This window comes from Micromys minutus (assembly GCF_963924665.1).
Source record: "Micromys minutus genome assembly, chromosome: 25".
NCBI lineage: Eukaryota > Metazoa > Chordata > Mammalia > Rodentia > Muridae > Micromys > Micromys minutus.
Window position 1 is genome coordinate 10119337 of NC_137960.1, and position 27997 is coordinate 10147333.

General features: G+C 44.1%; 1 protein-coding gene across 3 annotated transcripts; it reads right to left on the reverse strand.

Annotated features, from left to right (window-relative positions):
• Positions 1-1361: 1361 nt before the first annotated feature.
• Positions 1362-13467, reverse strand: LOC308437074 (zinc finger protein 280B-like). 3 transcript variants are annotated; one of them, XM_080938122.1, is made up of 4 exons: positions 13332-13465; positions 12991-13118; positions 12485-12545; positions 1362-5876 (listed from the first exon to the last, which is right to left on the reverse strand). In XM_080938122.1, the coding sequence occupies exon 4, from the start codon at positions 5801-5803 to the stop codon at positions 4202-4204; it is 1602 nt and encodes a 533-aa protein (XP_080794248.1). In that variant the 5' UTR covers positions 5804-5876; positions 12485-12545; positions 12991-13118; positions 13332-13465; the 3' UTR covers positions 1362-4201. The 3 variants fall into 3 exon arrangements, with proteins under 3 accessions (XP_080794248.1, XP_080794249.1, XP_080794250.1); XM_080938123.1 differs by having other exon boundaries at positions 13349-13445; XM_080938124.1 differs by lacking the exon at positions 12991-13118 and having other exon boundaries at positions 13349-13467.
• Between the last annotated feature and the right edge of the window lie 14530 nt (positions 13468-27997).

Below are 27997 nucleotides of genomic sequence, written 5' to 3' on the forward strand. Positions count from 1 at the left end.
GAGGGCCATATTGATGTCCAAGAGCTCAGCAGATGTCCTGGGTACCTAGCTCAGGAGATCTGGTCCCAAGGGTCCTGAGGGAAGTCGCAGTGAGAATTCTCTACTCCCAACTCATGTGGTAACAATGGCCCATCAGCCCACCCTGCCTTGGCCTAAGGGACTTCCTTGAGTAAATGATTCTCAAGAGAATCATAAAATGTGCTGATAGCCATCTGACCCTCTAGAAAGTCCCGGTTAGGGTCCTGACGCATATGCTCACTAACCAATAGGTTTAAAGGTCAATAATGCTTAGCCAATGAATTTAAATTATAACCTTGCTGATGTTAACCTGTAACCCTAAAAGGTATAAACTGCTTGTAACAGCCTTTCAGGGTCACTTCTCCTCTGAATGCAGGCCACCCCCCAGTGCACTGGACTAATAAACCTCTTGCTTTTGCATTGATCTCCGATCTCGTCTCATTCCTGAGAGCTTCAGAGAAGACTCAATTTGGGTCTTACAGTCCCACCCCTTGCCAGAGCAGTGCAGGACAACAGGCTCTGCCCCTCACCTAAGCAAGCAGGAGAGCTGGTGGGCTGAACTCAGCTACCACCCAGGCCCAGACAGCTTTGAGTCAGTCCACCCCAGCATCTACCCCAACAACGAACTGCTGGAGCATGAGAAGCAGCAGAATCTTCGTGACTCGGGGAAACAATATGGAGTCCCGGTGAGGATCCAGAATTGATGGTGTAGCAGAAGCCAGGGGCCTCAAACCAGACTAATGACTCATTGCAATGAACATTTCCAAGTAACACTGTTTGGCCAAAAGGGTGTACTGTGTAACACAGCACAGCTTCTGTAGCAAGATGTTTTGGTTTTTAGGGGTTGTTTTGTTTGGTTTGCTTTTTGTTTTCTTGGAGGCTGGCTGTGGGGAGGTTGCAAGGTTGGAGGGTGGATATGGAAGCACAGGAGATGAGTAGGACTCAGTGCATACATAGTGTGAAATTCACAATCAATCAGTAAAAATTAAAAACAACCGCCAGAGTTCGGTCCTAGGATCCCAGAGTAGAACCGACCCAAAAACATCCTCTGACCTCCATACATGTGTGGTGACAGAGATGCACCACACCCCTACACACAAATCATACACACAAAAACAAATAAAATTAAAATCAAAGAAGCCTATTAGCTTTATTGAGCATATCACTTAGAAGTTATAACCAATGTGGCAGTAAAAATAAACTCAACTGAAGAAGATACAAAACAAAAATTAATCTAAAATACATGGTGCTAACCATTACAAAACACACACACACACACAACAGGTTTTCACAAAATGCTTTATTCCTCTAATTGCTAATTCTTATAAATAACTTTGGCAACATTAAAATAACAACTTTTATTTGGTAAAACAAGCAACCAACTTCACAGAGTAACAAAATAGTAATTTTGACAAATATTTAATAAGTGTGTAAACAAAACGAAGTGGCATTGCTTTAAAAATAGAGCTGTAGATAAAACAGAGACTCTGTTCACTCTACTTTGTGTTAGAGGCACAACAATGGACTTCAGCCAGCTCACTTCTAAGACAGAACCAAAGCTCTTGCTAACGATTTTTTCAGGTTCTGTGACTAGAAAACTTAGATTGTAGAGGGGAGAACGCTGCAGGGAGAGGTAAGTTGCCTTCCAAGAGAGGGTAAATAGGGCTTCAGAAACGGGACATTTCTAGTCACTCTAAAAATCTCGATAAGCTTAATAACCACAAGTGAGGTAGCAGCCATGCAGGCTTAGGGAACGCACTGTGACAAGGGAGCAGCCCGAGCAGCCTCTGCATCAGGAGGAAACAGGAATCTGCTGAGGAATGGCAAGGTCAGTCACAACAGTGCAGTAGCAGGGAACAGGGGAAGCAGGTAGGCAAAAGCCAGAGCCCTGGGGCCTCCCTTAGCAGTAAACAACGGTCTATACTCCTTAGGACCATGCTTCAGTGAAACCAAACCACAGCTACGGGGCTGGAGACACTCCACAGGTCTAAGAGGGTTTTACCATAGACAGTACATAAATCTGCAGACTCATTTCATAAACAACGAGTTTTTCTACCAGAACATGTGGATCAAACACATTTTCCACACCTAAAGGAAAGGTACTGGGTTAAAAGTGGCCAAAAAAAAAAAAAAAAAATCATTGAAAAGGTCCAACAATAAGTAAAGAGACAGATCACAGTCAATGGTCAAGCACAGAGCAAACAAAAGATACAACCTCTGGTCTCCCTCAGTCTTAAGAGAGAGGCTAAGACCTGGGGATAACCTCTTCTCATTTTTTCATGGAACCTAGGGAAACTTGACTAAACCGAGGAAGGAAAAATGGGACAGGAACATCTAAGGAACTTGTACCCACTGCCTCTTTTGTTGTTAAGGGACAGGTCTTACTGGGTAATTTGGACTCACTGAAGAGCCCAGGCAAACTCTGAACTACAGATAGATCTTCCTGTCCCAGCCTCCCAAGAGCTCTTGTTACCAGTGTGTGCTACCACACCCAGCAAGATAAGGTACCTTTAAAGAAAGGATCAGGAAACTGAGTTTTTGAGACCAGTGTCTATAACCAGCCTGCACCCAGACTCCTTGAGGGATGAGCAGCAGCAGCTGGTCACCTGGACTGGAGGCGGAGGAACAAAAGGTGGCACTGGGCCAGGCTCAAAGACACAGCCCTGGAGATTTACAGAAAGAGCTAATGTTACTAAAGATAAAGACCAATCCTCAGAGTATGAAAAGTTGTTCCTCCATAGGCTAGTGACCAGCCAAGTAGTATGCTAGATTAGATGGGAGAAGGCAAGTCTTCATTTAGGACTGTCTTGCACACAAAAGTGCTTCAAGTAAGACCCAAGCAATATTAGTGTGATCAACTTGGAAGTTATATACCCAACAATGGGAAATTATACAGACATTAAACCACTTAAATATGAGTGAAGACACAGAGTGTGACTAGGGACCTACTGCAGTGGCAGAGCCCTTGTGTGGTGCATGTAAGGCCCTGGGTTTAATCCCTAGCACCAAGGGGGGAAAAGCACCAGGGCAAATTGCAAGCTTCACATATTCAACCACACACATGGACTGAAAAACCGAGATCCCATAGAGGGTTTAAATTCTAGTCACCCTGGTCTATTTTTTTGTGCTATGTCCAATATTATTGGGCAAGCTCCTATTACAGCCTGAAAGTAGAACTAAGTTCATCCCAGGCCATAAACTGAGCAGATGCCTTTTCCCAGCCCTTTTCAGTTATAACCAAGGTTCAATGCACTTCAAACTACAAATGCCAAGGCTTCTTTCTTCAGGAAAGGACAACGTGCTTTACTGCTGTGGCCCAGGAGGAGGACATGGCCAGTTCTTCAAACATTGCTAGCCAAAATGGAACAGAGAGTGAACTCTAGCTTCCCTAATACCAAGCAAAACTAAGTCCATGGTCGGCTCTGTCTCAGTCTCCTAACTACTGTTGCTGCTTCACGTGGCGCTGAGAACACACAGCTGTGCTTTTAATGTTTGCAGGGGCCTTTCACAAACGTGGGCATTTTACAGGAATGGCTTGGCCTCCTTGGATACTCTTTTAGGTAAAGACATTCAGGCAGGATTCCTTCTTTGGTTTCAAGTCTGAAAAGGACATGTGTCTGTCCACTTACCCATCCTTTACCACTTAAGATGTCTCTCAAAAAAGAAAAAGAAAAAAGAAAAAAATGCCTCTCTCCCTTTTATAGCAAGCATTAACTGCCTACAGATCATCAGGGAGAGGTGGGGCCTTGTGAGCCCACTAAACTTCAAACCTTTACATAAAAGAGCCCTCAAACTTAGGGTTATATGAAATACTAGTATAAATATGTTTAACTTGTTTTCCATTCATGGGGATATAGACAAAAACACCTTCCTTGTGTTAAGATAAACACTCAATATGAAAACCAGATGCATTTTAAATAGCACTCCCTGTTCATTCAGAAAATGCTCTGGCGGGGGATGGGCAGTAGAGCTCTTGTTATCTGTGAAGCCTTGGATCCAGGTCTAGCACTAATTGAGAACAAAGAAAACCCTCAAAAAATAAACAAACCAAACCCCACATCATCCCAAAACTAAAGATAAAAAGACTTGTTCATCAGTTCATTATCATGGGTGGCCGAGATTGACCAACGCATGGGTTTGTACTATTCTCTCTGAAGGGCTGGGGTTCTGACGTAGGTGAGAGTCAATGGGGCTTCTGTGGCAGTCTGCCCTGAGGTCTGGGGTAAGAGGGCTCCCAGTCAGTTGTGCTCACAGTGATGGATGCTACTTTCACAGATTCGGACTCGACAGGCTTCAGTGACACCTGAATCACGACCTTCGTCTCAGGAGGCAGCCCCTCCAGCTGCTTAGGCTTCCTAAACATTTGGTGGCACTGGGTCTTATGCTCCATTTTCTCCTTGAAGGTTAAAAACTGTAGCCGGCACTTGGAGCACTGGTGGCCGCTCCTTTCCCAGTGGCTCCTGTAGTGGCACATGTATGGCATCCCAGTTTTGAAGATCTTAAGACAGAACGGACAAAGCAGGTTCTTAGTGTTTACATGGCACTTTGTAAAATGCGTCTCCACATCAGCAAAGACAGATGACCTGTACTTACAGACCTGGCACACATAGGGCATTTCCCCGGGCTTATGATTGTCCTTCATGTGCTCTAGAAGGACTTGGTCTGTTTCAAATGACAACTCACAGATTTTGCAGATCACGGAAGGGTCTGGCGCTGTGTGCACACGGTCAATGTGGCACTCCAGCTGGAACGGGGACGGGAACTGCCGGTAGCAGCGCAGGCAGGTGGTGTGGCTCTCCCAGGCGTCCTCGCTCCCCTGCCTCTCTAGCTCCAGATGGTGTTTGGTGTGGTTCATAAACTTCACATTTTTTAGAGCTTTCGAGCAGCTGGGGCATTTAAAGGCTGTGTGAGTCTTCTGTTCCGGCTTCCCATCTCCTTTATACTGTCCGTAATAAAAGTCACTAAGTAACAGGGTCAAACTGCCTTTCTTGGGATCAAAAGTCTCCTGACTTTCTAGACTTGAAAAGTCTGTTCCCACCAAGCCACTGTCCTGGCGAGGGTGGACAGTGTCCTCTGATCGAGGTGCCCCGTTCACAGAAAGGTTCAGTGGCTTGGGAGCTTCACAGGAAGGTGTCTTCTGTTGTGCATTCGACGTACGGAAAGTACCCGAAGGGGGCAAAGCTGAAGAAAGGTTTTCTACAATCTCAATACTTCGCTCAGGCCTCTGTGGATTTATGGAAAAATGGCACTTGGAAACATACAAACTCTCATTCAAACCTCCTCCTGAAAGCGCTGCCCTTGTTGGGCTACTCTCTGCACTGGAGAGTGTGACCAGAGGGGAACAACACTTTGAAGAGCTACTAGGCACAACTTGTGGTGAATTGCTTTTATAATCAGACTCTGACAAAGGCTCAATCATAATAGGACTATCTGTTGATCTTGATTCAGCTGGAGACGCCGGCAAGACAATCACTGCCTCCGATGTGGGGGCAGTCCGACGTGAGGGCTTCAATCTTTGAGCAGTGGTCTCTCTAAGTCGGTCATGCTTTCTTTTTAACCGTGAGCCCGGGGTGACTCTGTTCAAAATGTTTGAGTTGGCTGGTTGTGAAGTTGAGGTTACTCCAACAAAGATCAGCTCAGCATCTTCTTTGACCTTCTCCACCCCTACAAAGATGAGCTCAGCATCTTCATCCGCATCTTCATCATGGACTTGAACGGGTTCTTGTGAACGCTGCTGTGGTTCTGGATCTGGTTCTTCATCATCTAACACGTATGGCTGCTCCATTTCTGCTGTGGTTCCTGACAAGTGTGGCCACAAGCCCCTTCCTCCACAGCACTTCCTCCAAACACACTGCCACCTGGGTGCAAACACACCACACATTAGTGAGCACAGGAAAAGGACTTAGTTTTCTCATTAAAAATTCTGAGGTGGTTATAAACATCAAGGACATTCAGCCAGTCCCACCCCCATTACACCCCAACCTTCAGGGCCCAGGTCCGGGCAGGAGGTACCTCCATTAACTCTACTGACTAGTCTGAACCCTGAACTCTCGCCCAGCATCACCTGGCCAAGCAGCCTTTACACACCCAGGCAGGAGCCCCATCAGTAAGCTCTCGGGTGCCTCCTCTCAGTACCTACCCTCCAGACCCTGTTTCAATTAAGCCAAATCTGCCTTCTCTTTTAGTGACTCTAACCCAGGGGCTTTACCTCATGCCACCCACCCTGGTCCAGGTGGTGCTGCACTTCCCTAAGAGCCTGCGTCACACTGGTTACCAGTGAACTGGAGTCACCCCAGTGACTCCTGTCAATAATCTACACTCTATCTGAAGAACTAGTGTGTTCTCTCCTGTCTTGAAATCAAGCTCAGACAAGAGCAAAAGCAGAAACAAACATCTCCTCAGCATCAGACACACAAAGAGACAAACCCAGAGGTCTGAGCCCTACTAGAAAACAATGTGGAAGACTGAGACCACATGTGCCCTCAAGACCAGCAAGCAGTCCTAAACAAGTGTTCTCTAAAAGACTTGCCCAGACTAAACTCAGGACACAGAATTTAATAGAGGAGTTACTGGCAGTGGTAACATAGGCCTTTAACCAGCACTTGGAAAGCAGAAGCATGTGGAACTCTGAGTCTGAGTGTATCCCAAGACAGTACGCTGAAAAGTTGCAGACATAAATCAGCAAATTCTGAAGATCTCAAAGTTATGTTGATGCCGTGTACAGCCTTCAAACCAACATTATCTTTCATTCAGTTACATTTTTTATTTACTGCCAAGGAGCAGCCTCAGCTTGAAGAGGGGTTCTGAGGAAAAGGCATCAGGAAGTAATGAAAACAAATGACGTGAGTCAAATCCTGGGTTGAAGCTGTTGTGTGTGTGTGTGTGTGTGTGTGTGTGTGTGTGCACGCACACGAGCGTGCGTGCGCTCATTCTGCTCAAGACAGTTGTCCAAGCAGTTCTCTCTTGCTGTTCTAAAAAATTCTCTGTGGATCATGAACCCAGTATTTTATTTTCCATATCAATCCAGTCATTTACTCCAGGTTTTCTTTTTATTTTCCCAATAAAGCTAGTATCCCAAGACTCCAGACCCTTAAGTCTTAGGAGACAGCAATCAGGCTTCCTTTTAACATTACAAAAGTATAGAGAGATCTGCCTGCCTCCATTAAGCACAGATAAGACAGCAGGGTGGGTCCTGTCCGGAAGTTACCATTTCCACAGCACCTGGGCCTGGACTGGCTAACTCCCAGACTGACCTTGAACTCAAGAATCCTCCACCTTTGTATCTTTCTGACAAGCTGGCTCATAGTGTAGCTGCCTTTGTTCCCTTAGATTTTGTAAAGCCCCTCACGTAATTCATATTGCATTCTTAACTTTTTATATAGTTGAGAAACTATGTATTTTCAAACTCATATTTTAGAGTTCTCTTCCACAACCTTAAGGGCTGCCCTGAAGGTTCCAGGGTTTACCATTTTGTGGAGACATTAGCCACACCTTTTAGCTCAGGGACTCTAGATTATCGTGGAGACATTATTGTTAACAGGGAGGACCTTGCTTGAATGTAAAAAATGTATATTATACAAACAAACCATAACATTAGGCCCAGTCCCTGGGGCAGGAATCAAGTCATTCTGTCCCCACCCCTTTAGGTCACGTGGGTCCCAGCAATTTACTTATTTTGTGTGGGTGTGAATGTGGGCACTTGGCTGTCTGAAGCAGCTCCAGTGTGCACTTTTGACTCCAAACCAGATCACCTGGCCTAACATAATCTTATCCGTAAAAGTTAAACTAGTATCTAAATACATATCATACATGACATATTATTTTAATTTGAATATTAGTTATCTAGCTGTGTAACATCATTTATTTCTATAAACATCTTGGAAGTCAATAATAAAAATTGCCCCTTTCCTCCATTAGTCTATTTACATATTTTATTTCCCAACACTGATAAAACAGTATAAAGCATGCACACATGAAATGAATTTGAAAACACTGTTCTTTGGAGTCAACTAGACTTATTTTGAATACAGATGCAATCATCAACCCCAGTTTGCTCATCCCAAGCACTACTGACATTCAGAACCAGGCACCTCTTATGTGGGGGCTTTTGGTACCTGACAGATGTTTAGTAACATCTTTGACTTCTGCCCATTAACCACAAGCCACAATTCCCAAGCTGTGGCAACCAACAATAGCTCTAGGAACTACCATACATTCATGGAGAACCCCAGCCCAAACACAGCCATGTTCTCAGGATCTACATTTCTAATGGCATTCTAGATAATTCTATGTCTAATCATCTCTAAACAAATGTGGTGGATTGAATGAAAATAGCCCCCAGAAGCTCATAGGAAATGACACTATTAGAAGGTGTGGCCTTATTAGATGAAGTGTGTCACTGGGGTTGGGCTTTGAAGTTTCAGATGCTCAAGCCAGGCCCAGTGTGTCTCTTCCTGCTGCCTGCAGATCTGATGTACAACTCTCCACTACCTCCTGCACCCTGTCTCTTTGCATGCTGCCATGCTTCTTGACCAGACAGTAATGTACTGAACCAGCTCCAAATAAATGTTTTCCTTAATAAAAGTTGCTGCGGTCAGGGTTGGAGAGGTCAAAGCTGGACAGCTGCTAAGAGTGCTGGCTGCTATTCCAAAGAACCCAGGTTCAATTCCCGGCAACTACATGGCAGCTCACAACTGTCTGAAACTCAAGTTCTGACTCCCTTACACAGACATGCATGCAGGCCAAACACCACCACCACCACAATTGAATGCATACAGAGTTGCCATGGTAATGGTGCCTCATCACAGCACAACAAAAAATTGACTAACATTTTTTCTGATATAACAAATATCAGAAGATAATTTCAGAACTAATGCTATCATGTTTATGAAAAAAAAAACAAATTTTGTAGCCCCAAAATTTTTATTATATTGAGGGTTTACACAAAACCCTAAAAAACACGATACCTAAAATCTAGGTTAGATGATATGATTCTATCATACAGAGGTTCTAATGGCTCCACCAGAAAACTTTAGAACTGACAAGCATTTTTAACAAAGAAGCAGACTATAAAATAACATTAAAAACTCCGTAAAATTAACAGTAAAATTCTTTGTAAGCAACTAAAGGGGGGTTGGATAGATAGCTCAGTGGTTAAGAGCACCTACTGCTCTTCCAGAGGTCCTGAGTTCAATTCCCAGCAACCACACGGTGGCTCACAACCATCTGTAATGGGATCTGATGCCCTCTTCTGGTGTGACTGATGACAGCTACAGTGTACTCATATACATAAATAAATAAATCTTTTTAAAAAAATCTTTGTAAGCTAATTTAAAAATACAGCAGTTTGGTTTGGTGTTTTTTTAAAGTTTAAACAGAGGCACCCTGCTACATGGGTAAACAATACTTCCTCTAGAATTCATGGCATATTAATTGAAAAATCTCAGTCCTATGAGTTGTAACATCCCGTGTTACTAATGTGGGAAACTCCAGGGCCTCCCTAAACAACACAGGCTATTGCCCTTGCATGATTGTTATGGTGAGCCCACCAAAGATTACCCCTCAGACATGGTTTAGAACCAATTGAAAAGTCTTTTTTCAAGCTAGGTAGGACTACACTCATAGTTAGAATCTAAGTGTAGTGCTCGGCATTTAGAATAAGGGACTTTTAAAGGCAGAACCCATACACTGTTGTCTTCCCACAGCTGCAGGGGGAGATTTTGTGCAAGCAAGCAGTTTAACAGAAGCTAAGATAATCAGTTAGCTGAAGGGGGAAGTTTCCCAGAAACAGACAGCCAAGATAAGATAGCTGAGGTATCTTGACCTTGGGCTCCTAGAATAGAGATGGATAATTTTACACAGATCAAATTCTAGTCAAACCTAAAATGGCCTCAGCAAGAATACAAGATGAAGGATCTGCTCTGTCTTACCCTGTCACATCATCATGTATTAATCCTAAGATAAATATAAAACCACAAAGATACCAAATAGCCAAAACAATCCTGAACAAACTGAATAGTACTAGAGATTGCTATACCAGATCTTAATGTATCTCATGCCAGACATGGCACATGCTTTTTAATCTCAGCACTTGAGAGGCAGAGGCAGGTAATCTGTGAAACCAGCCTAGTCTACACAGTGAGTTAGTTTCAGGACAATCAGGACTAGGTAGAGACCACTCTCAAAAACAAATAACTAGACAAACAAACAAGCAAGAATATATTCCAAAGCCACAGTAATACAAAACAATACAGCACCAGCACAAAAACAGCCACGTAGCCCAATGGAGCAAAATCAAAGACCCAAACATGACTTCACATATCTAGCCACTCAATACCAAACGTTAAGCTGAAGGGAAGAAAGGACCTTCAACAATGGTTGTGGGAAAACTAGATGTCCACATGCAAAGGATGAAATTGGATCTATATCTAAAGCCCAGACAAAGGCTGACTCCAGGGGACTCCAAACGGACAAAGACCTAAACGTGCAACACTGAGTGCTACAGGAAAACAGGCAGTGCCCTGTGTAACCTCAGTGTAGGGAAAGACATTCTCAACAGGAATAAAGCCAGTGACAGGTGGGACTTAATAAATCAGGGAGAGAGGACAGAGGGAGGAAGAGAGGGATAGGGGGAGGGAAGGAGGGAGAGGAGAAAAGGAGGGAGGGAGAGAGGGAGGAAGATAGGAGGAGGGAGGGAGAGAGGGAGGAAGAGAGGGAGGGAGAGAGGGAGGGAGATAGGGAGAGGGAGGAGAGAGAGGAGGGAGAGAGGGAGGGAGATAGGGAGAGGGAAGGAGGGAGGAGAGAGAGAGGAAGATAGGGGGAGGGAGGGAGGGAAGAAGAGAGGGAGGGAGAGAAGGAGGGAGATAGGGAGAGGGAGGAGAGAGAGGGAGGGAGAGAGGGAGGGAGATAGGGAGAGGGAGGAGAGAGAGGGAGGGAGAGAGGGAGGGAGATAGGGAGAGGGAAAGAGGGAGGAGAGAGAGAAGGAGGAAGATAGGGGGAGGGAGGGAGAGAGGGAGGGAGATAGGGAGAGAGGGAGGAAGGAAGAGAGGAGAGAGAGAAGCATTCAAAATATGGGTTTGGGACCAGAACAGAGTGCTCAACAAAAGAATGGCTAAGAAGTGTCTCAGAACTGACAACTGCCCTTAGCTATGAGGGAAAAACAAATGAAGCCATGTCAGAATAGTAAGGATCAATAAACAGACAACAAAAAAATTCTGTAGAGCGTGTTGAGGAAAAGGGAAACCTCTTCCACTGTTAGCAGGATTTGAAACTAACCCAGACACTCTGAAAATAAGTGTGGAGAAGTCTCAAAAAGCGGAGACAATCTGCCATATGACCCAGCTATACTACTCCTGGGCATGCGCCCAAAGGACAGCCTACTTCAAAGATAACTGTTCAGCCATTTTCATTGCAACCCAATCCACAATGGGAAGGAAATGGGAAACAATCTAAATGTCTAAGGGCTGGATAATGAAAATGTTGTGCATAGAAAAACCCCAGAGAAATACAAAAAGAAACTGAAAGTCTCCCAACCAAAAAAAAAAAGAAAAAAAAGAAAAAAAAAAAGCCCAGGTCCAGATGGATTCAGTGCAGAATTCTACCAGACTTTCAAAGAAATTAACCCTGCTACTACCCAAACATCCATGAAACTTCACCAATATGGCTCCCTAACCACTGGAAGCTCCCTGAGTCCTTAACCCTTACCCAGGGAAGAACAACAAGCGACCAGAAAACATACAAGTAGCACCATACAGACTTAGCAGGTTGTGTTTATATGCAAGGGAGGTCCGTGGGAGGACCTGGAGGGAGAAAATGACATAATTATATTGTAATATAAACATTAAATATTCCAGAAAAAAAGAAATCTTGCATACACACAAAAAGGTCAAAGTGGGCACCTTGCTCCTTGATGTTATTTCTTGATACATCAAACTGACCCTAAGGTAACATTAATTAATAATGCCTTAGATTCTTGGGGGGAGGAGGGAGAAATCAGTGGCTGGTTATAACCACATCACTTGGAAGGAGAATTGAGTACTCAGGAGTTCAAGGTAATTCTCAGCTATGAAAATCGGTTAGCCCAGGCTCTGAAACCCTTTCTCTAAAGACAGGGTGGGGACGAATTCAATTTAACGTTTTAGTGCATTAGCTGAATCTTAAGATATATATGTATATGTATGTGTGTGTGTATTTATTTACTTATTTGAGGAAGCAAGTTAGAAAGTTCCAGAATTCCTTACATCAATACCTGGCCTGAACTTATATACCCATTCAGACACCCGGAGTTAATTCCAAAACAGTAATTGTCGTTTGTCTGTTTTCAAGACAGGGTCTCACTATGTAGCTTTGCTTGTCCTGGAAGTGCCTCTATAGACCAGGCTGGCCTCGAACTCACAGAGAGATTCGCCTGCCCCTGCCTTCTGCTATCACCCGTGGTAATGATTTAAATGAAGACCTTTGCTCTTACCGTAGATGTACACTGTGACTTTTAATAACGTCAGAGAGTCCACGTGCCGCAAGTCACATCCCTGGGGTAATCAGACAGAGAAGAAAAGAAAAAAATAAGATTTAGTTACATTTTACGTGTAAACCACTTAACCAAGTACTGGATGTGAGGTTATCACAACCGGTTTGTCCAGTACTGGGAAATAATGCGTCTGGGGCTTTGTCCTTCCTAGGCAAGCAAGCACTCTACCAAGTGCGCTACCCCCTCGACCCTGTGGTCTGGAGGGTGATTTACAGGCATCTTATATGCTACCTTCCAATACCATACCCCGGTAGATAAAACAGCACGGCCCACTGGGCACTGATCAAAGCAAAACTAGCTAGCTAGGAGGCCCGGAGGGCTGCACCGAGATTCGAAGAAACACATAAGGGGCTGATAAATCGCTTTTTAAAGCCTCCAAGGGCCCGCTGATCTCCAAACTGGGAGTGGAGCGTCATCCACAAGCCCGGCTTACTGTCTGTACCTACTTTTTTGAATGGGTCTCACGAAGTGGTCCTCCCTCCTCCCTGGTGGTAGATTCCAGGCAGGCGTCGGTGAGCTCTGTGGAGGGTCTGCAGCCTCCGGGACTTTAGGTGAGCTAAGCGCCACAGGGGCCCTCGACGACAGGAAAAGCATTTAAGGGGAGCAGGCCCAGCCCCGGGATGGGGGGGCTCATGAGAGGGGAGCGCACGTGAGTGCCCGGGGCTGCCCGGAGGGGGTCCCCGGCCTACCCACGCTTGCTTTCCGGGGACACACAGAAGGCCCTCCCCTGGTGTTCCCCTCCCGGTCGCTCCCGCAGAGGTCACCAGCGCCACGCCCCTGTCCTTACCTCCCCCGCCGACGTACCTGAGCCTCCCCGGACGCCCCCGGCCCGCGAGGCGCTGCGCGGGAAGCCCCGCACCACGACCTCCGGGGGCCCCGCCGCTCCAACGGCAAAGCCCCGGCCGGCGCGCACTAGCCCACGGCGACCAGTGATTGGCTGCCAAGGGTGGACGCAAGGTCAGCGTAACGCCGATCTGATTGGCTCCCAAGGCCCCTGGGAGCGGTCTCCCACTCGGGCACCCCTAGTGACAACCGCGGGCGGAGGGACCAAGCTGGGACGAGCCAGGCAGGGGTGACGCGTGGCCCCGAGATCTTGGACCTGCAAGATCCGGAAACCCGAAGCCGGGCCTCTCGTTCATTCCAGCATTCCCTCGGGGTGGGGGAGGGGCGGGGGCGGGGACTGAGGCAGGAGGATTACAGCAAGTTAGACGTGGCTGCTCAGTGAGAGCCTGTCTCTAAAAAGGGTGGAGATGGGGTGGGGGTGGGGTGGGAAGGGTGGGGGTGGGGTGGGAAGGGTGGGAGGGGCATAGATAGATAAGAGAGAAAAAGAAAAAGGAGCTACAGCCAGCCAGGGCCAGAGATGGTTGTCCTTTACCGGTTGCCCACCTGTAATACAGCTGCGACCACTCCTAACGTGTGTACCTTTTGCATAAGCCCACAGGCTGGCCCCTCGCACTTAGAAAACGACCTAGCTGCTGAGTTTGAAACAAACCTTAAAGCTGCCTCTGGGACCTCCAGCTCAGCCTGTCTCTGTTTGTAATCTGGAAGGAAACTCAGAACAGATGTCCGGGTTCTTTCTGTTTGCTTAGGATTTGTTTTTGTTGTTGTTTTGTTTTGTCGTTACTTGAAAAAAAAAAATCAAAAGATGAATGTGTTTTTTGGAGCATGCACAAGTTACATGAAATTCAGATTTCAGTATTCAGTTTTGAAACACAGCATTCTCATTCTTTTACCTCTTGTCTATGATTGTTTTCTTACTACACCAGAAAAAAAATTATTAATTACCAGAGACGGTCCGACTATCGGACCCTTTAACAACTTGGGCCAGCTAGGATCGCTAGGTAAAAACATTTGCAACATAGACCTGTCAACCTGAGTTCTATCCCTAGATCCCACAGTGGAAGCAGAAAACCAGCTCTCAAAAGTTGTCTGCCAGGCATGGTGGTGCTTGGTTTTAATTCCATCAATCGGGAGGCTACAGCAGGCAGATCTCTGGGCTCAAGGGCAGCCTGGTCTACCTAGTTCCAGACCAGCCAGGGCTACACAGTGAAACATCTCCAAAAAAAAAAAAAAATTATTTTTAATAAAAAAAAGATAAAAGTTTTTCTCTGAACTCCACACATGCACACACAATCGCGTGCATATGCACGCACACATCAAATACATACCATAATAAGTGAAATATTTTTTTTCAAAGAGAAACGTTTGATATGGTGGTTTGAATAGACTCCCATGTTTGAAATGTCTGGCCCTTAGGGAGCAGTACTATCAGGACCTGAGGCCTTGTTGGAGTGGGTGTGGCCTTGGTAGAGGAAGTGTGTCACTTGTGGAGGCAGGCTTTGAGGTCTTAGAAGTGTGTCACACTCTGCTGCTTGTAGATAAAGATCTCCAGCGCCATGTCTGCCTGCACGCTTCAAGCCCTGGTGACAAACCTCTGAGACTGTGAAGCAGCCCCATGGTCGTAGTGTCTCCTCACAGCAATAGAAACCCTAACTCAGACATTTGCCTCTCTGTTTACTTGCTGCTTTGGATGGGCATCTGTGTGTATGGTATATATGTGTATACGTGTTCGTGTACCTGTGTGTGCATGTGTGTGAAGACCAGATGTCGACGTCTACCTCACGAATTCTATAACTTTAATTTTTTTTTTCTTTTAGGACTTGTTTTTGTTGTTTGGGGGGGGGTTGTTGTTGATTTGGGTTTTTATTTTGAGAAAGGGTCCTACTGTCACTGGAAGGGGCCGTATCTAGTGCTTTTGACAACTTCAAGCAGTTATATTGGGACTCGGAGTAGCTGCAGGTGTGGAAACAGGCACAGCAGCACTAATCCAGACCCCTCATTATTTCCATACATTGAGATCCACAATAAATGAGGATTTACAAGCCCTAGAACAATCCATATCTAGGCTTAAAGAGTCACTGACCCCTTCTCAGAGGTGGTCTTGCAAAACAGAAGGGGACTAGACTTAATATTCCTTAAAGATAGAGGGCTATGTACTGCCTTAAAAAAAGAATGTTGCTTTTATGTAAATCATTCACGGGTGATTAAAGATTCTATAAGTAAGCTAAGAGAAAGACTAGACAAAAGAAAAAGACAAAAAAAAAAAAAAAGATGGTTTAAAAAATAGTTTAACAGATTCCCCATGGCTGACCACTTTAATCTCCTCATTATTTGAACTTCTTTTAATTTTGCTTTTGCTTCTTACATTTAGACCATGCATCCTTAATAAGTTAGTAACTTTCGTTAGAAAAAGAGTAAAGTGCAGATTTTAATGCTTCGCCAGCAATATCATGCATTAAGGGACTCCAAATAAACTAAAGATACTGAGTTCTAAGATTAGAACTAATCACTAAAAGAAGTGGGGAATGAAAGAGTTAAAATTTCAAGTTAGCCCCCACTAACCCTGCCTTGAGAACAAGTATGTCTCAAGGCTGAGAACAAAAACTGCAGACCACCTGGTCTCGATAAGGTCCGACTCTGCAGTCCTGAGAAAAATTAGTATGAAGGTCAGTGTGCCCCAAAACAGAGTGGTCTGGAGTTGAATCATATCCAAAAGCAGACAGAGTGCCAATTTGAATGAACCAATGAAATTGTTATGTGCTTGTTGCTAACTGCCTATGTAATCTTCCCTATAAATATGTCCCCCTAATTGAGTTCGGGGTTGACTCCTCTATCTCCTGCGTGAGATATGTGTCGTCCCCAGAGCTCTGGCCTTCCCCCATCCCCCAATAAACCTCTTGCCTGATTGCAGGAAGATTGAATCTCTGTGAGTTCTTGGGTTCTCATTCTCCCAGTACTAGAGTGAGGGGCTTCCCCAATTCGGGGTCTTTCATTACTATTTGAGACATGGCCTGTCACAACTTCGTGCCAACCAACTAGTTAGAATAACTAGCTGATCGGCAAGCTTCCTGGATTCTTCTGCCTTCCCGGTATTCGGTGCAAGGTAAATACTTCAGTTGCTGTGATGAACTATTTAGAGAATAAAGGCAAGGAAAAAGATGTCTCTGTTTTGCTCAATACATGCATGCATGTATGTACAACTAGAAATCTAAATCAAGGGGCTAGAAAGATGGAGGCCCGTTTGTTAAGAGCACAGCGCTTGCCTGTCCAGCTTAGGTTCTGTCCTCATCATTCAAATGAAGACTTATGAAACATCTGTACCTGTAGTTCCAGGATGCCTGACACCTTCTCCTGGCATCCTTGGGCACGAGGCATGCACATGGTACCTAGACAGCCAAACACTCACACACATAAAAATAAAAACAAGGAATATTTTCTAAAAGATTTGTTTATTCTATAAGTACACTGTAGCCATCTTCAGACACACCAGAAGAGGGCGTTGGATCTTATAACAGATGGTTGTGAGCCACCATGTGGTTGCTAGGATTTGAACTCAGGACCTCTGGAAGAGCAGTCAGTGCTCTTAACCGCTGAGCCATCTCTCCAGCCCAAGAAATATTTTAAACACATAGATAAGTTAGGCATAAGTCATCTAGAGCATTTTGAGACATATAAAGGAATTGTGTAAGGTGAACAGAATCCAAACACTAAGCAACTTCCCAGAAGAGACTTAAGTACCAAAGGGACTCTGATGTCCTCAAGGAACACCTGAAACCGTTCCCTGTGTTTCCAGCGATTTTTGTAAAAGAGATTTTTTGTTTTATTTTGTTGTGTTGAAAAACCACTAATAGATTTTTAGACTGGCTCTGCTACACTTTAGAATTTCCCTGGGAGTTTCAGAAACGCCGGTAGCTAGTTCACGCCGTCACTCCAGATTCTAACTGGCCGTATGTCTTGCCCCAGCTCAGCTGTAACTCCTGCCCGCCATCCCATCTTGCTACCACGAGTGCAGCTTGACTGTGTAGACACAGAAGAATCGTTTGGCCCAGAGCAAGGTCAAGTTGACCATATAATCTGAGGATTGTTATTATTGGAAATTCCCCAACCGCAGTCTTCACTCAGAGCCAGGTGAGATAGGGGGCAGCTGAACTGTGATGTCTAAACTACTGAGAAAAACTTGGGGAAAGGCCCACCGCTTGGTTTAAACCTTGTCAAGGGACTGAGATGCATGCTTACCTATCAAACAGACCTGGCCTACCCTGCCCCCAACCTCGAACTTGCCCCCAGAGGCTCTTCCCTATATAATCCAAACATTTTAGTCTCTTTCTTGCCCTCTTTCTCTCCCTCTCTCTCCCTCCCTCCCTCTCTCCGTTCCTCCTCCCCCACCCCCCTTCCTCCCTCCCTCCCCCCCTCCCATATGACTCAGCTCTGTGACCACTCTGTGCCCTCCCCCACAGGTCTGTAATAAACTGTCTCCTTTATAAACTGGCTCAGCTGTCTCCTAACGTATCTTCTGCACCAACTGCCTCCTCCTCTCACTGCAGCCCAATCCCCTTTCTCAGCCTCAGCAGGCTATATACATCTTATCCTGTTTCCCAGAAATCCAAGAGGCAACCAGCACTGAAGGTCACGGGGTCAAACAGTTCTTCTAACTGCTAGGAATTCTTAAAGGGCCAGGCACACAAGATAAATCGAACTACATGCGGGTTCGGGTATTTTTCTGGGAACTTTGAATTACCAAAGCGGGGGGAAAAATCTGCCAAACAAATTCAGATATGTTTCCTGTATTGATCAGGGTTTTCCAGAAGAACTGAACTGATAGAATGAATAAGTATATGTAACAGAGCCCCTTAGCAGCCCCTCCCCCCCCCAGTTCTTAACACAACTGACTCCTTGATGGGATTACCATTCAGGCCATAAAACTCAGCACATAGACACCACCACCCGCCAAAATGAAAACAAAGAGCTAATCTATCAAAGTCCATAGTTTTGGGAAAATCTCTAAACGTACTAATTTTGCTTTGTGTATTCTATAGTTCTGTTCCTGTTCTTGTTAACTTAAGTATGTCAACCCAGAACACGATATTTGTGCTTAAAAGTTCACCCTGAGAAAGGCTCAGCGATACCCAGGGATCCTGAATACTCAGTGCAGTTGCTGGTCAGCTGATAAAGACCTTTAATTGACTTACAAAGTCAATGACTTTTTAATGTCTGTCTTGTTATGACATTATCAATCATGTCTGCACAGAGAATACCCCACGACATATATAATTTATATGTTATATATTATGTTTGTAGTAGATATAGCTGATATATAATACACATATGTAATTTATTAATCATACTATGTCAAAATAGTAAAGACAGCTGTCTTATATCTGAGAGGCAGAAAACCAGGTGGCTGTTCCACCCATGAGACCCAATATGGTACTGAAAGCCTGGAGGGTTCTTGAGAATGGCTGCCCTTCAGCAGTGATGGAAGCTAGAAATGCTGGTTCTTCTGTTACTGAAGGAGTCAACCATGTGACAGTACATGACCACGCAGAGCGTCCTCCAGTTTGTCTTCTGGCTGAGATCGTTTCAGGGTTAACTAGACTTTGATCCCTTTGATGGGGAATCTCATGGAAAAAGTGCTCAACTCTATTCTAGTAGGCCAGGGTCAAGATGCCTTAGCTAACTTAAGTTCTGTTAAACTGCTTGTACAGCACCCCCTCCAGCTAACTGCCTCTCTCAGCTTTGGTCTAATGGCTTGCTTGCAAAGCCTGCCTCCTGTAGCTGTCAAGCAATATGGCAGAGTGTGACTTCTGCCTTCAAAAATCCCGATGTTCTGGACACTCAGAGCTATGCTTAGGTGCCAAGTACCAGAGTTTAGTCCTAGCTGGGTGAAATAAAAGACTTTCAGTTGGTTCTTAACTGTGTCTGAGCAGTCATCTCTTGTGGACTTCCATAATAATGTGTTTTCTATGTGTCTGAGCGGTCATCTCTTGTGGACTTCCATAATAATGTGTTTTCTATGTGTCTGAGCAGTCATCTCTTGTGGACTTCCATAATAATGTGTTTTCTATGTGTCTGGGAAAATGTTTGTCTGGTTGTTTTTTTCTTTTGGTGTTTTTTTTTTTGTTTGTTTGTTTTTGTTTTTGTTTTTTTGTTTTTTTGATTTTTGGTTTTTGGGTTTTTTTTTTTTTTTTTTTTTTTTGCTTGTTTGTTTGACACAGGTTTTCTCTGTCCTGGATCTCCCTCTGTAGATCTAGCTGGCCTCAAACAGAGACCTACCTGCCTCTGTCTCCTTAGTGCTGTGATTAAAAGCATAGGCCACCATCACCTGACTGTCCAAATTTTTTAATTGATGTTAACATTACTAAAACATTTAGTGGGTTTCTTGTTAGGGAAAAAAAAAAAAAAAAAAAAAAAACAGAAACAAAGGAACAGAACCTGTGAAATAATGAGAAAAACTTACGTGCCCGAAGAAGGGTCTCGGCAAAAATTTCAGCAATGCTGGGCGTGGAGACAGAGCCTCAGTTCCATTTACTTATCTTTAACAGCCTTCAGAAGTTCCCTTCAACTGCAGGGACATAAAAAAAAAAAAAAGAAAGAAAGAAAGAAAATAAGAGTTGCCTTGGTTTTCTTCACAGTAAAGAACGATGACTAAGATAGAGCATATGTCACTTGTGTATGGGTGCCCAGTGAGGACAGAAAATGGTTTTGGTCCCTTTGGATCTGGAGTTACAGTCTTCCTGGTGACTTTAAGTCTTCCCTTGTGTATGTTGGGACAGACCTCCAGTCCTCTGAAAGAGCTGAAAGTGCTCTCAACTGCTGAGCCGGACCCCCGTTCCTGTAAGTGTACGTATCCTCAGTTTTCTCCTCCGGGTCTTTGCTCCCTTAATTTTAAGTTGTCAAAAAAGCCAAAGTTCTATTGCTGAACAGGGCTGGGGATGGGTACGGAACTTTACCTCTCCAGGGATTGAAAGTGTCAACCTCCCTGGTCTAAAAGTGACATGAGAAGGTTTGAGGAGTTTGAAGTCATAGGATCATCGTATGGTGGAACTCTAGAAGGACAGATGTCATCTAGAAGGACAGATGTCATTACTCAAGACATCAAGCCACTTAGGAAACCTGCCATAAGTAGGTTGTCATGGGTCCAAGTGTGAATATCAGCACCCAAAATTTTAGGGTCTGCTTTCATCAGGAGGTACCTCAGAACCACAGTGCTAGAAAATCACTAAAATCTAAGGTAGAAGCTGGCATAGCTCTCATTTCAGCACATAAATCTTGAAGGACTGAGGACATATTACCCGAGTTACAGACCAGTCACCAAGGAATGTGATGGTTGTTGGTATTGTCAAATTTACAGAACGGAGAGTCACCCAAAAGAAAGGTATCTCTGCATGCCAGTGAGGGGAGGGGTTGTCTTGGTTGTGTTAAGTGACAAGATTTGCCCACTGTGGGTAGCACCATTCCTTGCACGGTATTTTGGACGGCAGAAGTGGACAATGGACCTGTGTAGTACCATGCATCCATTGCTTCCTCCCATTTGCCTTCACTTCTGTCTCCCTTAGTGTTCCTATTATTACAACAAAACACCATGACCAAAGAGGAAGGTGGGGACAAAAGAGCTTATTCAGCCTATGCTTCTACATAGCTTGGTTCATCACCAAAGGAAACCAGGGACAGGAATTCAAGTAGGGCAGGAACCTGGAGGCAGGAACCAGTGTAGAGGCTATGGAAGAATGCTGCCTGCTGGTTTGCTCTCATGCCTTGCTCAGCTTGCTTTCTTATAGAACTCGGGATCACCAGCCCATGGATGGTGCCACCCACAATGGGTTGGGCCTTCCCCCATTGATCACTAATTGAGAAAATGCCTTACAGCTGGACCTCATGGAGGCATCGCCTCAACTGTGGCTCCTTCCTCTCTGATGATTCTAGCCTGGATCAAATAGACACAAAACCAGCCAGTACTTAATAGGGTATACCCTTGAAGTGTAATCTAGAATAAACCTGTATAAACCGCTCTTGTCAGACTATTTTATTACAACACTGAGAAAAAAAATAACTGAGACCAGTATATATTCATGCAGTACTATAATAATGGTGTAGGTCACTCTTTGTTATTGTAAGAACACGAAGGAACATCAAGTCTGACATATAGCATTTCTCTCCTAATTTTGAGTTTAGTAGATCTCCTACACTTAAAAATAATCCCCTGGGGTGCTGGAGAGATGGCTCTGCAGTTAAGAACACTGGCTCTTCCTGTGGTCTTGAGTTCAATGTCCAGCAACCACACGGTGGCTCACAACCATCTGTAGTGGGATCTGATGCCCCCTTCTGGCAAGCAGGGGTACATGCAGAAAGAGTATGTCTGCATATACAATAAATAAAATAAATACACATGGAGGGAGCCATAGCTCCAGATACATATGTAGCAGAGGATGGCCTCATCTGACATCAAGGGGAGGTGAGGCCCTTGGTCTCATGGAGGCTTGATGCCCCAGTGTAGGGGATGCTTGAGCATTGAAGTTGGAGCTGGTGAGTGGGTGGAGGAGCACCTTCATAGAGACAAAGAGAAGAGGGGAGAGGGAGGATGGGATAGGGAGTTTGTGGAGGGGTAACTGGGAAGGGGCTTATCATTTGAAATGTAAAAAAAATAAAATAAAATGATTAATAAAAGAAAGATCTACTAAGGGTGACATACAAATATTTATATATTAAGAATGTGAAAAAATAGTAATTTTAAGAAATAAAACAGGGATGAGACAAATTAGAAGGAAACAAGTATGAGGTAAGAATCATACTGACAGTATCTAAAGCCATGAACAAAGTAAACCAAGAAGTGAGGTTAAAATTACTGGCCAACTCTGAAGCAGATCTTAGGTTTGTATGTAAGAAGTTGAGATCATTTGATTTTCTTTCCTTAGGGAAATTTGTAGGTCTCTGAAGGTTCTCGGGTTTAGGAAACTTTGTTCTGAGCATATTTTTAAGGCTATGATGACTCAAAAGAGAAATATTTTGTTCTAGGAGAGAAACCTTTCAGGGTTTTTTTGTTTTGTTTTTTTGTTAACCTAGGTGTAAGCCTCTAGATGTCCTAATGAGGTTTCAGTCAACACCAGAAGATATTTATAGAGTTCACAGAAAAGCATTTGAGTAAAATCAAATTCTCCGTATTTTGCTTAGAAGGTGCCTGTCCTTTAAGAAGCTAAGGAGAGTTAATTAGTGGCTCAGTTTCACCGTGGGTTGTTATAGAAACAGATTAGGCAGCCCCTTATGCCTTTCTGTGTTATCGGCTCTACAGTCCTTTTTTTTTTATACTCCCCTCTAATTTATTTACTGTTTTTAAATAAAATCACTTTATTCTAATTAACTTAATAACAACACCATACAACTCACTTGAGGAAGCCACTCAAACATTTGCCTGATTCCAAGCCCTATGCATCTGACTATACATAGAGCTAGTCACATAGACTGGCCACAGTCTTAATTAGTTTTCACTTACTGAGAAGAAACACCATTACTAAGGCAACTTGAAGAAGAAAGAGGAAGAGTTCAGGACCATCATGGCAGGGACCATGACAGCAAGCAGGTTGATATAGGGCTGGAGCAGCAACTGAGATCTCACATCTGATCTTAAGTAAGAGGCAAAGAAAGAGCCAACTGTGAATTGCATAGGTTTTGGAAATGTCAAAGCCTATTCCCAGTGGCATATCATCTCCAAATAAGCCACACCTCCTAATCCTTCCCAAATAGTTTCATCATGTGGCTTTCATTCCAAAGTGTTAGCCCCAAAAATATACATTAAAATGATATTGTGTATACTCAGTATGTTATATTTAGGAATATACATGTGTATGTATTTTCATGCATGCCTGTAATAACAATTTTTTAAAAAGATGGAAGTACAGGTCATGAGTTTGAAAGGGAGCAAGAAAAGGTACATGGGAAGGTTAGGATGGAGGAAAGAGATGAAAAAGTGTAATTATAATCTCAAATGTGATCTTTAAAACTCTACAAAGCAGACAAAGGGACATTAGTATATGTGTCTGTCATTTAAAGTTGTACATACAGCATCAGAACATGGAGATTTTTGCCTCTCTGGGCACTACTTTTGTTGCCTTTCCTTGTTTGCAGAGATCATTCCCTCATGTCAAGGTTACTTCAACAGTGTGTCAATACTCTTGCTAAAATATAAACTATTTGTTCTCACTCATAGGATCAGTGAAATACGAGGGGCAAAGAAAGATGCAAAAGTCCAAGAGGGGAGAAAGTTTGCTTGAGATTTTTAACACACACACACACACACACACACACACACACACACAACAACTTGGTAGTTGAAAGTATGTGTGTACTGGTCTACTTGCTGACAGGAGCCCGGTATGGCTGTTCCCTGAGAGGGTCTACCATCATCTGACCAATACAGATGCAGATACTCACACCCATCAAGCTGAGCCTAATGGAAGAGTTAGGGGAAGGACTGAAGGAGCTGAAGGGGATTGCAATCCCATGGGAAGAACAGTATCAACTCACTCAACCACCCAGAGCCCCCAAAGACTAACCAAAGAGTACACATGGAGGGATCCATGGCTCCAGAATCATAGGCAGCAGAGGATGGCCTTGTCTGACATCAATGGGAAGGGAGGCCCTTGGTCCTGTGGAGGCTTGGTGTCCCAGTGTAGGGAAATGCCAAGGTGGGGAGGTGGGAGTGGGTGAGTGGGTAGAGGAGCACCCTCATAGATGCAAGGGGAAGGGGCAATGGAATGGGGAGGGCTGTGGGAGGGCAACTGGGAGGGGAGAGTGAGGATAATTATAGGAAAGGTGGAAAAAAAGACTCAGAGACAAAGGTTAGAAATCGGGAGGTCTGTCCAGTCAGTATTTTGGCAGCCTCAGGTTCAACTGTTAGGCTTTATATACTGTAGAGCATTGTGGAAAACAAGGTCACAGGCTAACAGAGACAATGGCTGACATGCATTTGATAACTGTACCCATCCAGAGGCCTCCTTATTCCTCCCTGTTTCTTCCTCCAAGATTAATAAAACATTTAGTCCTTGCCTTGAGACTCAAGTGTACCCCTTTTTATTATCCCATGCATCAACAGGCCAGGAAATCTTCCAGCTGGCCCTGGCCTGGCTTTCCTCTGCCTGACAGTCAGGCTGTCATAGAAGCAGAGAAAATGGCCCCCGACATATGTGTACAGTAATCTTAATTTCCATGGATGTGCCATCTGTATTTTTAGATGCACCTTTATTTAGGAACATGTACTAAAAATGAAACTAAGTAGATGTTTCAGAGAATTGTTAAAAATGATGTCATTGCAAGGTTTTATGTGACAAGGTGAGATTTTTATCCCAAGAATAAAAAAAACCAAAAGGTTAGGACAAGGCTGGAAAGCTTGAAGCCAAAGAATAGAAGAAGGTGTAGATTGTCTAAGGTTCATGGACAATGGGACTAGAGGATGACGCACTTCTGATGTTTAAAGTTTCCAAGGTTGGACTGATCTACTCATGACAACCATGAATGGAGCTGTATGAGGAGATTTCCAAGAGCTTTTGAGAAAATTCCAAAAAAAAAAAAAAAAAAAAAAAACAAAAAAAAAAACAAGATGAGTCTGTGACCTTGGTTTCTTAAAAAACAGAGTTGCTCTTGGAATGTGAGTCTGTGCTCTTCCCAGGAGTAAAGAGCTAAACAGAGAATTCTCAACCCAGGAATCTCAAATGACTGAGAAACACTTAAAGAAATGTTCAGTGTTCTTAGTCATCAGGGAAATGCAATTCAAAATGACTCAGATTCCACCACACACCAAACAGAATGGCAAAGATTAAAGATTCAAGGGACAGCACATATTGGCAAGGTTGTGGGGCATAGGGAACACTCCTCCACTGCTGGTGGGAGTGCAAACTTGTACCACCACTCTGGGAACCAATTTGGAGGTTGCACAGAAGATTGGGAATAATTCTACTTCAAGACCCAGCTATACTACTCCTGGGCATATGTCAAAAAAGTATTCCACCATCCCACAATGATGATATGAAGAATTAAATCCTTATGTAGAGTAGATTAAACTGGCATTAGTCTTTAATAGCAATTGCTATGCTTCCATGGCAGAGCATCCCCAGGTCTACATGTACTCTTTCTCCTTGAATGACACTCAGATACCATCAGGATGAAGTGCATGCTGGTCTTGTTGAAGGATAACACACAAGGAAATAAGGTTTGCTATAGCCTGGTGCTCCTGCTCTCTCGGCCGTGCAGGCCAGGCCAGCAAAACCTCCTCCTTATCAGTAGACAGGTGAATTATTCCTCGTGTATCTCATAACCAGGGGAGTGGATTCTCTCTCATCCAGTGATGTCTCTTGAAACCTGTAGCTATGTCACCGGTTTCTCCATACTCTGTACGTTTCTTGAGCTAGAATGTGGCAGATCTGTGGACAAGGGAAGTCTCGAAAAAGCCTACTATGTAATTAACTGAGGACCTGTCTTAATTAGGGTTTTACTGATGTGAACAGTTATCTCTGTCTAACCAGCATCAATTGTCCCAGTAGTCCCCTCTATTCTTGATTCTAAAGCCAGAGCCACATGGCCAAAGCTGCTAAGTTCTGCTGCTTGCTGGGGCTGGAACATGGTCCCCTTGTTCTATTACATTACCAGCTTTCTGTTTTCTAACTCCTGCACTGCCTAAGCTTGGCTGTCCTGGAACTTTCTCTGTAGATTGACCTTGGTCTCAGAGATCTGCATGGCTCTTTCTCCTGAATGCTGGGATGTAAGGATTGTACAACCAAAGCCTGAAAAAAGCCTTGTGACCTCAGTTTCTTCAAAGAAACAGAATTGTTCTTGGAATGTACTTTCATGACCCTCCCAGGTGTAGCAGATGGGAGTAAGCTTACTTCAGATTACTCATTACAACTGGATATTATTTGTTTATATCCTCTATAGAAAAGGTTGGGTTTTGTTTTTTTGTTTTTTTTCCATGTACAGCTTGCCTTTGTAGCTGGATACTTTATTCAGCTGACTCCTATTAAGCCTCAGGGTGCAAATTGTCTTATGTTCAAAATCAAGTTGGCTAGTCTACCTTTTTAGGCTCCATTCTCCCAGGTCCCACCATCCTTAGATCGGTAAACACCTGAAGTGGAAACTTGTAGTTTCTTTGAGAAGTCAATTATGTCGAATGATGTTTTGCTGGGGGACACAGGTGAAAGGATGTTTTGCTATAGCAAACACGTGAAAGTAATTGTGATAAATATGACCCTACAGACAGTGGAGACAGTGGAAGCGAGAGCATTGGTTTGATTTGTTCTGCCTTGCTATTCTTCGCTAACGACACTCATGTATTTGGTTCACCTTATGTAGTGGTGTTCAGCTCCACTTGTGGTCATGCTGCCATTGAGAGAAACTCGCCAAAGAACTGCTCATGAGGTTCAAGTGACTTCTTGCCACTTCAGCTGCCTCAGGCCAGTTGGAGAGCCTTTCAGTTTCTTCAAGATTGAACTACAGCTGCTGGTTCACGTGTGGTGTCTGCCTGCCGAGAGGACTGTACTGTAGCTGCTGATTCATATTTGGTGTTTGCTACAGAAACTGCTGAGAAAGGAGATGGAGCTCACCCTCAAAGGACAATCGCTGCACAGGTCCACTTCCCCCACAACCTAATCACTTTTCTCTTCCACTACCTCTGGTGGGTGCTGGGCTAGAGGAGAGGTTGAACATTTATTAAAATAGGCTGCAGAAAATGTGTGCCTACAAACACCTGAAGACTGCATTTCTCAACCCTCATCAGAAAAGCTGCTTTTCTCAGTAGATGGTGATTAACGTGCAGAGAATAAGAGCCCTCAGTGGGACACCTATATCATACCCTCTCCTGCCACGGCTCAGGGATTATTGTAGAAAAAAAATGTGTGAGAAAACTCTAATGGGATCCAACGCTGCCTTCTGGTGTGTCTGAAGACAGTGACAGTGTACTCACATACATAAAACTAAATCTTAAAAATAAAACAAAAACGTGTTGTTGAGATGTACTCTTTTCTATCAAAGGGTTAAATGTAGACAAAGGAAGATCCCTCTTTATACAAGTTTGTAAAGACACCAGCCAGCAAAAGTCCCTCCCCGAGGCTGAATTTTTTTTTTTTTAATCAAAGCATGTGTTCAAGGGTGAGTCCTGTTCTCAAAAGTTGCACTTTGTTGGTCAACTCTGCTGTTTTGAATTAGTGTGTCGTGTAAAGAATGTGAGGCCAGGTTCTGACCAGAGTGAGGCACAGGACTCTTGCTTGGTGGGCTTGCTTGCTTACTTGCTGAATACATCTGGAAAAATATATCAGATTGTGTGATCATTTTCCTGGGGCTCCCAAACCCATTTCTAACAGGACACAACATATTGGGAGTCACAACTGCCACTCAGAACTGTCTCCTGAAGAATTAAGGAATGAGGGACTGGGTGTGCCAGTGAATACCTTGCAGTTTTCACAGCTCTGAGTGGGCCTTCCCCGGATCACTTCAAGACACCTCAAAGTTTTGCTAACGACACAGATCATTGATTATGATCTGAGAAGAGGAAAGAGAAGTTTAGGGAATTCCCATAAAGACATAGCCCAGGAGTGCTTGGACTTGTCAGCTAAAAAGAACCTCACCCATAGC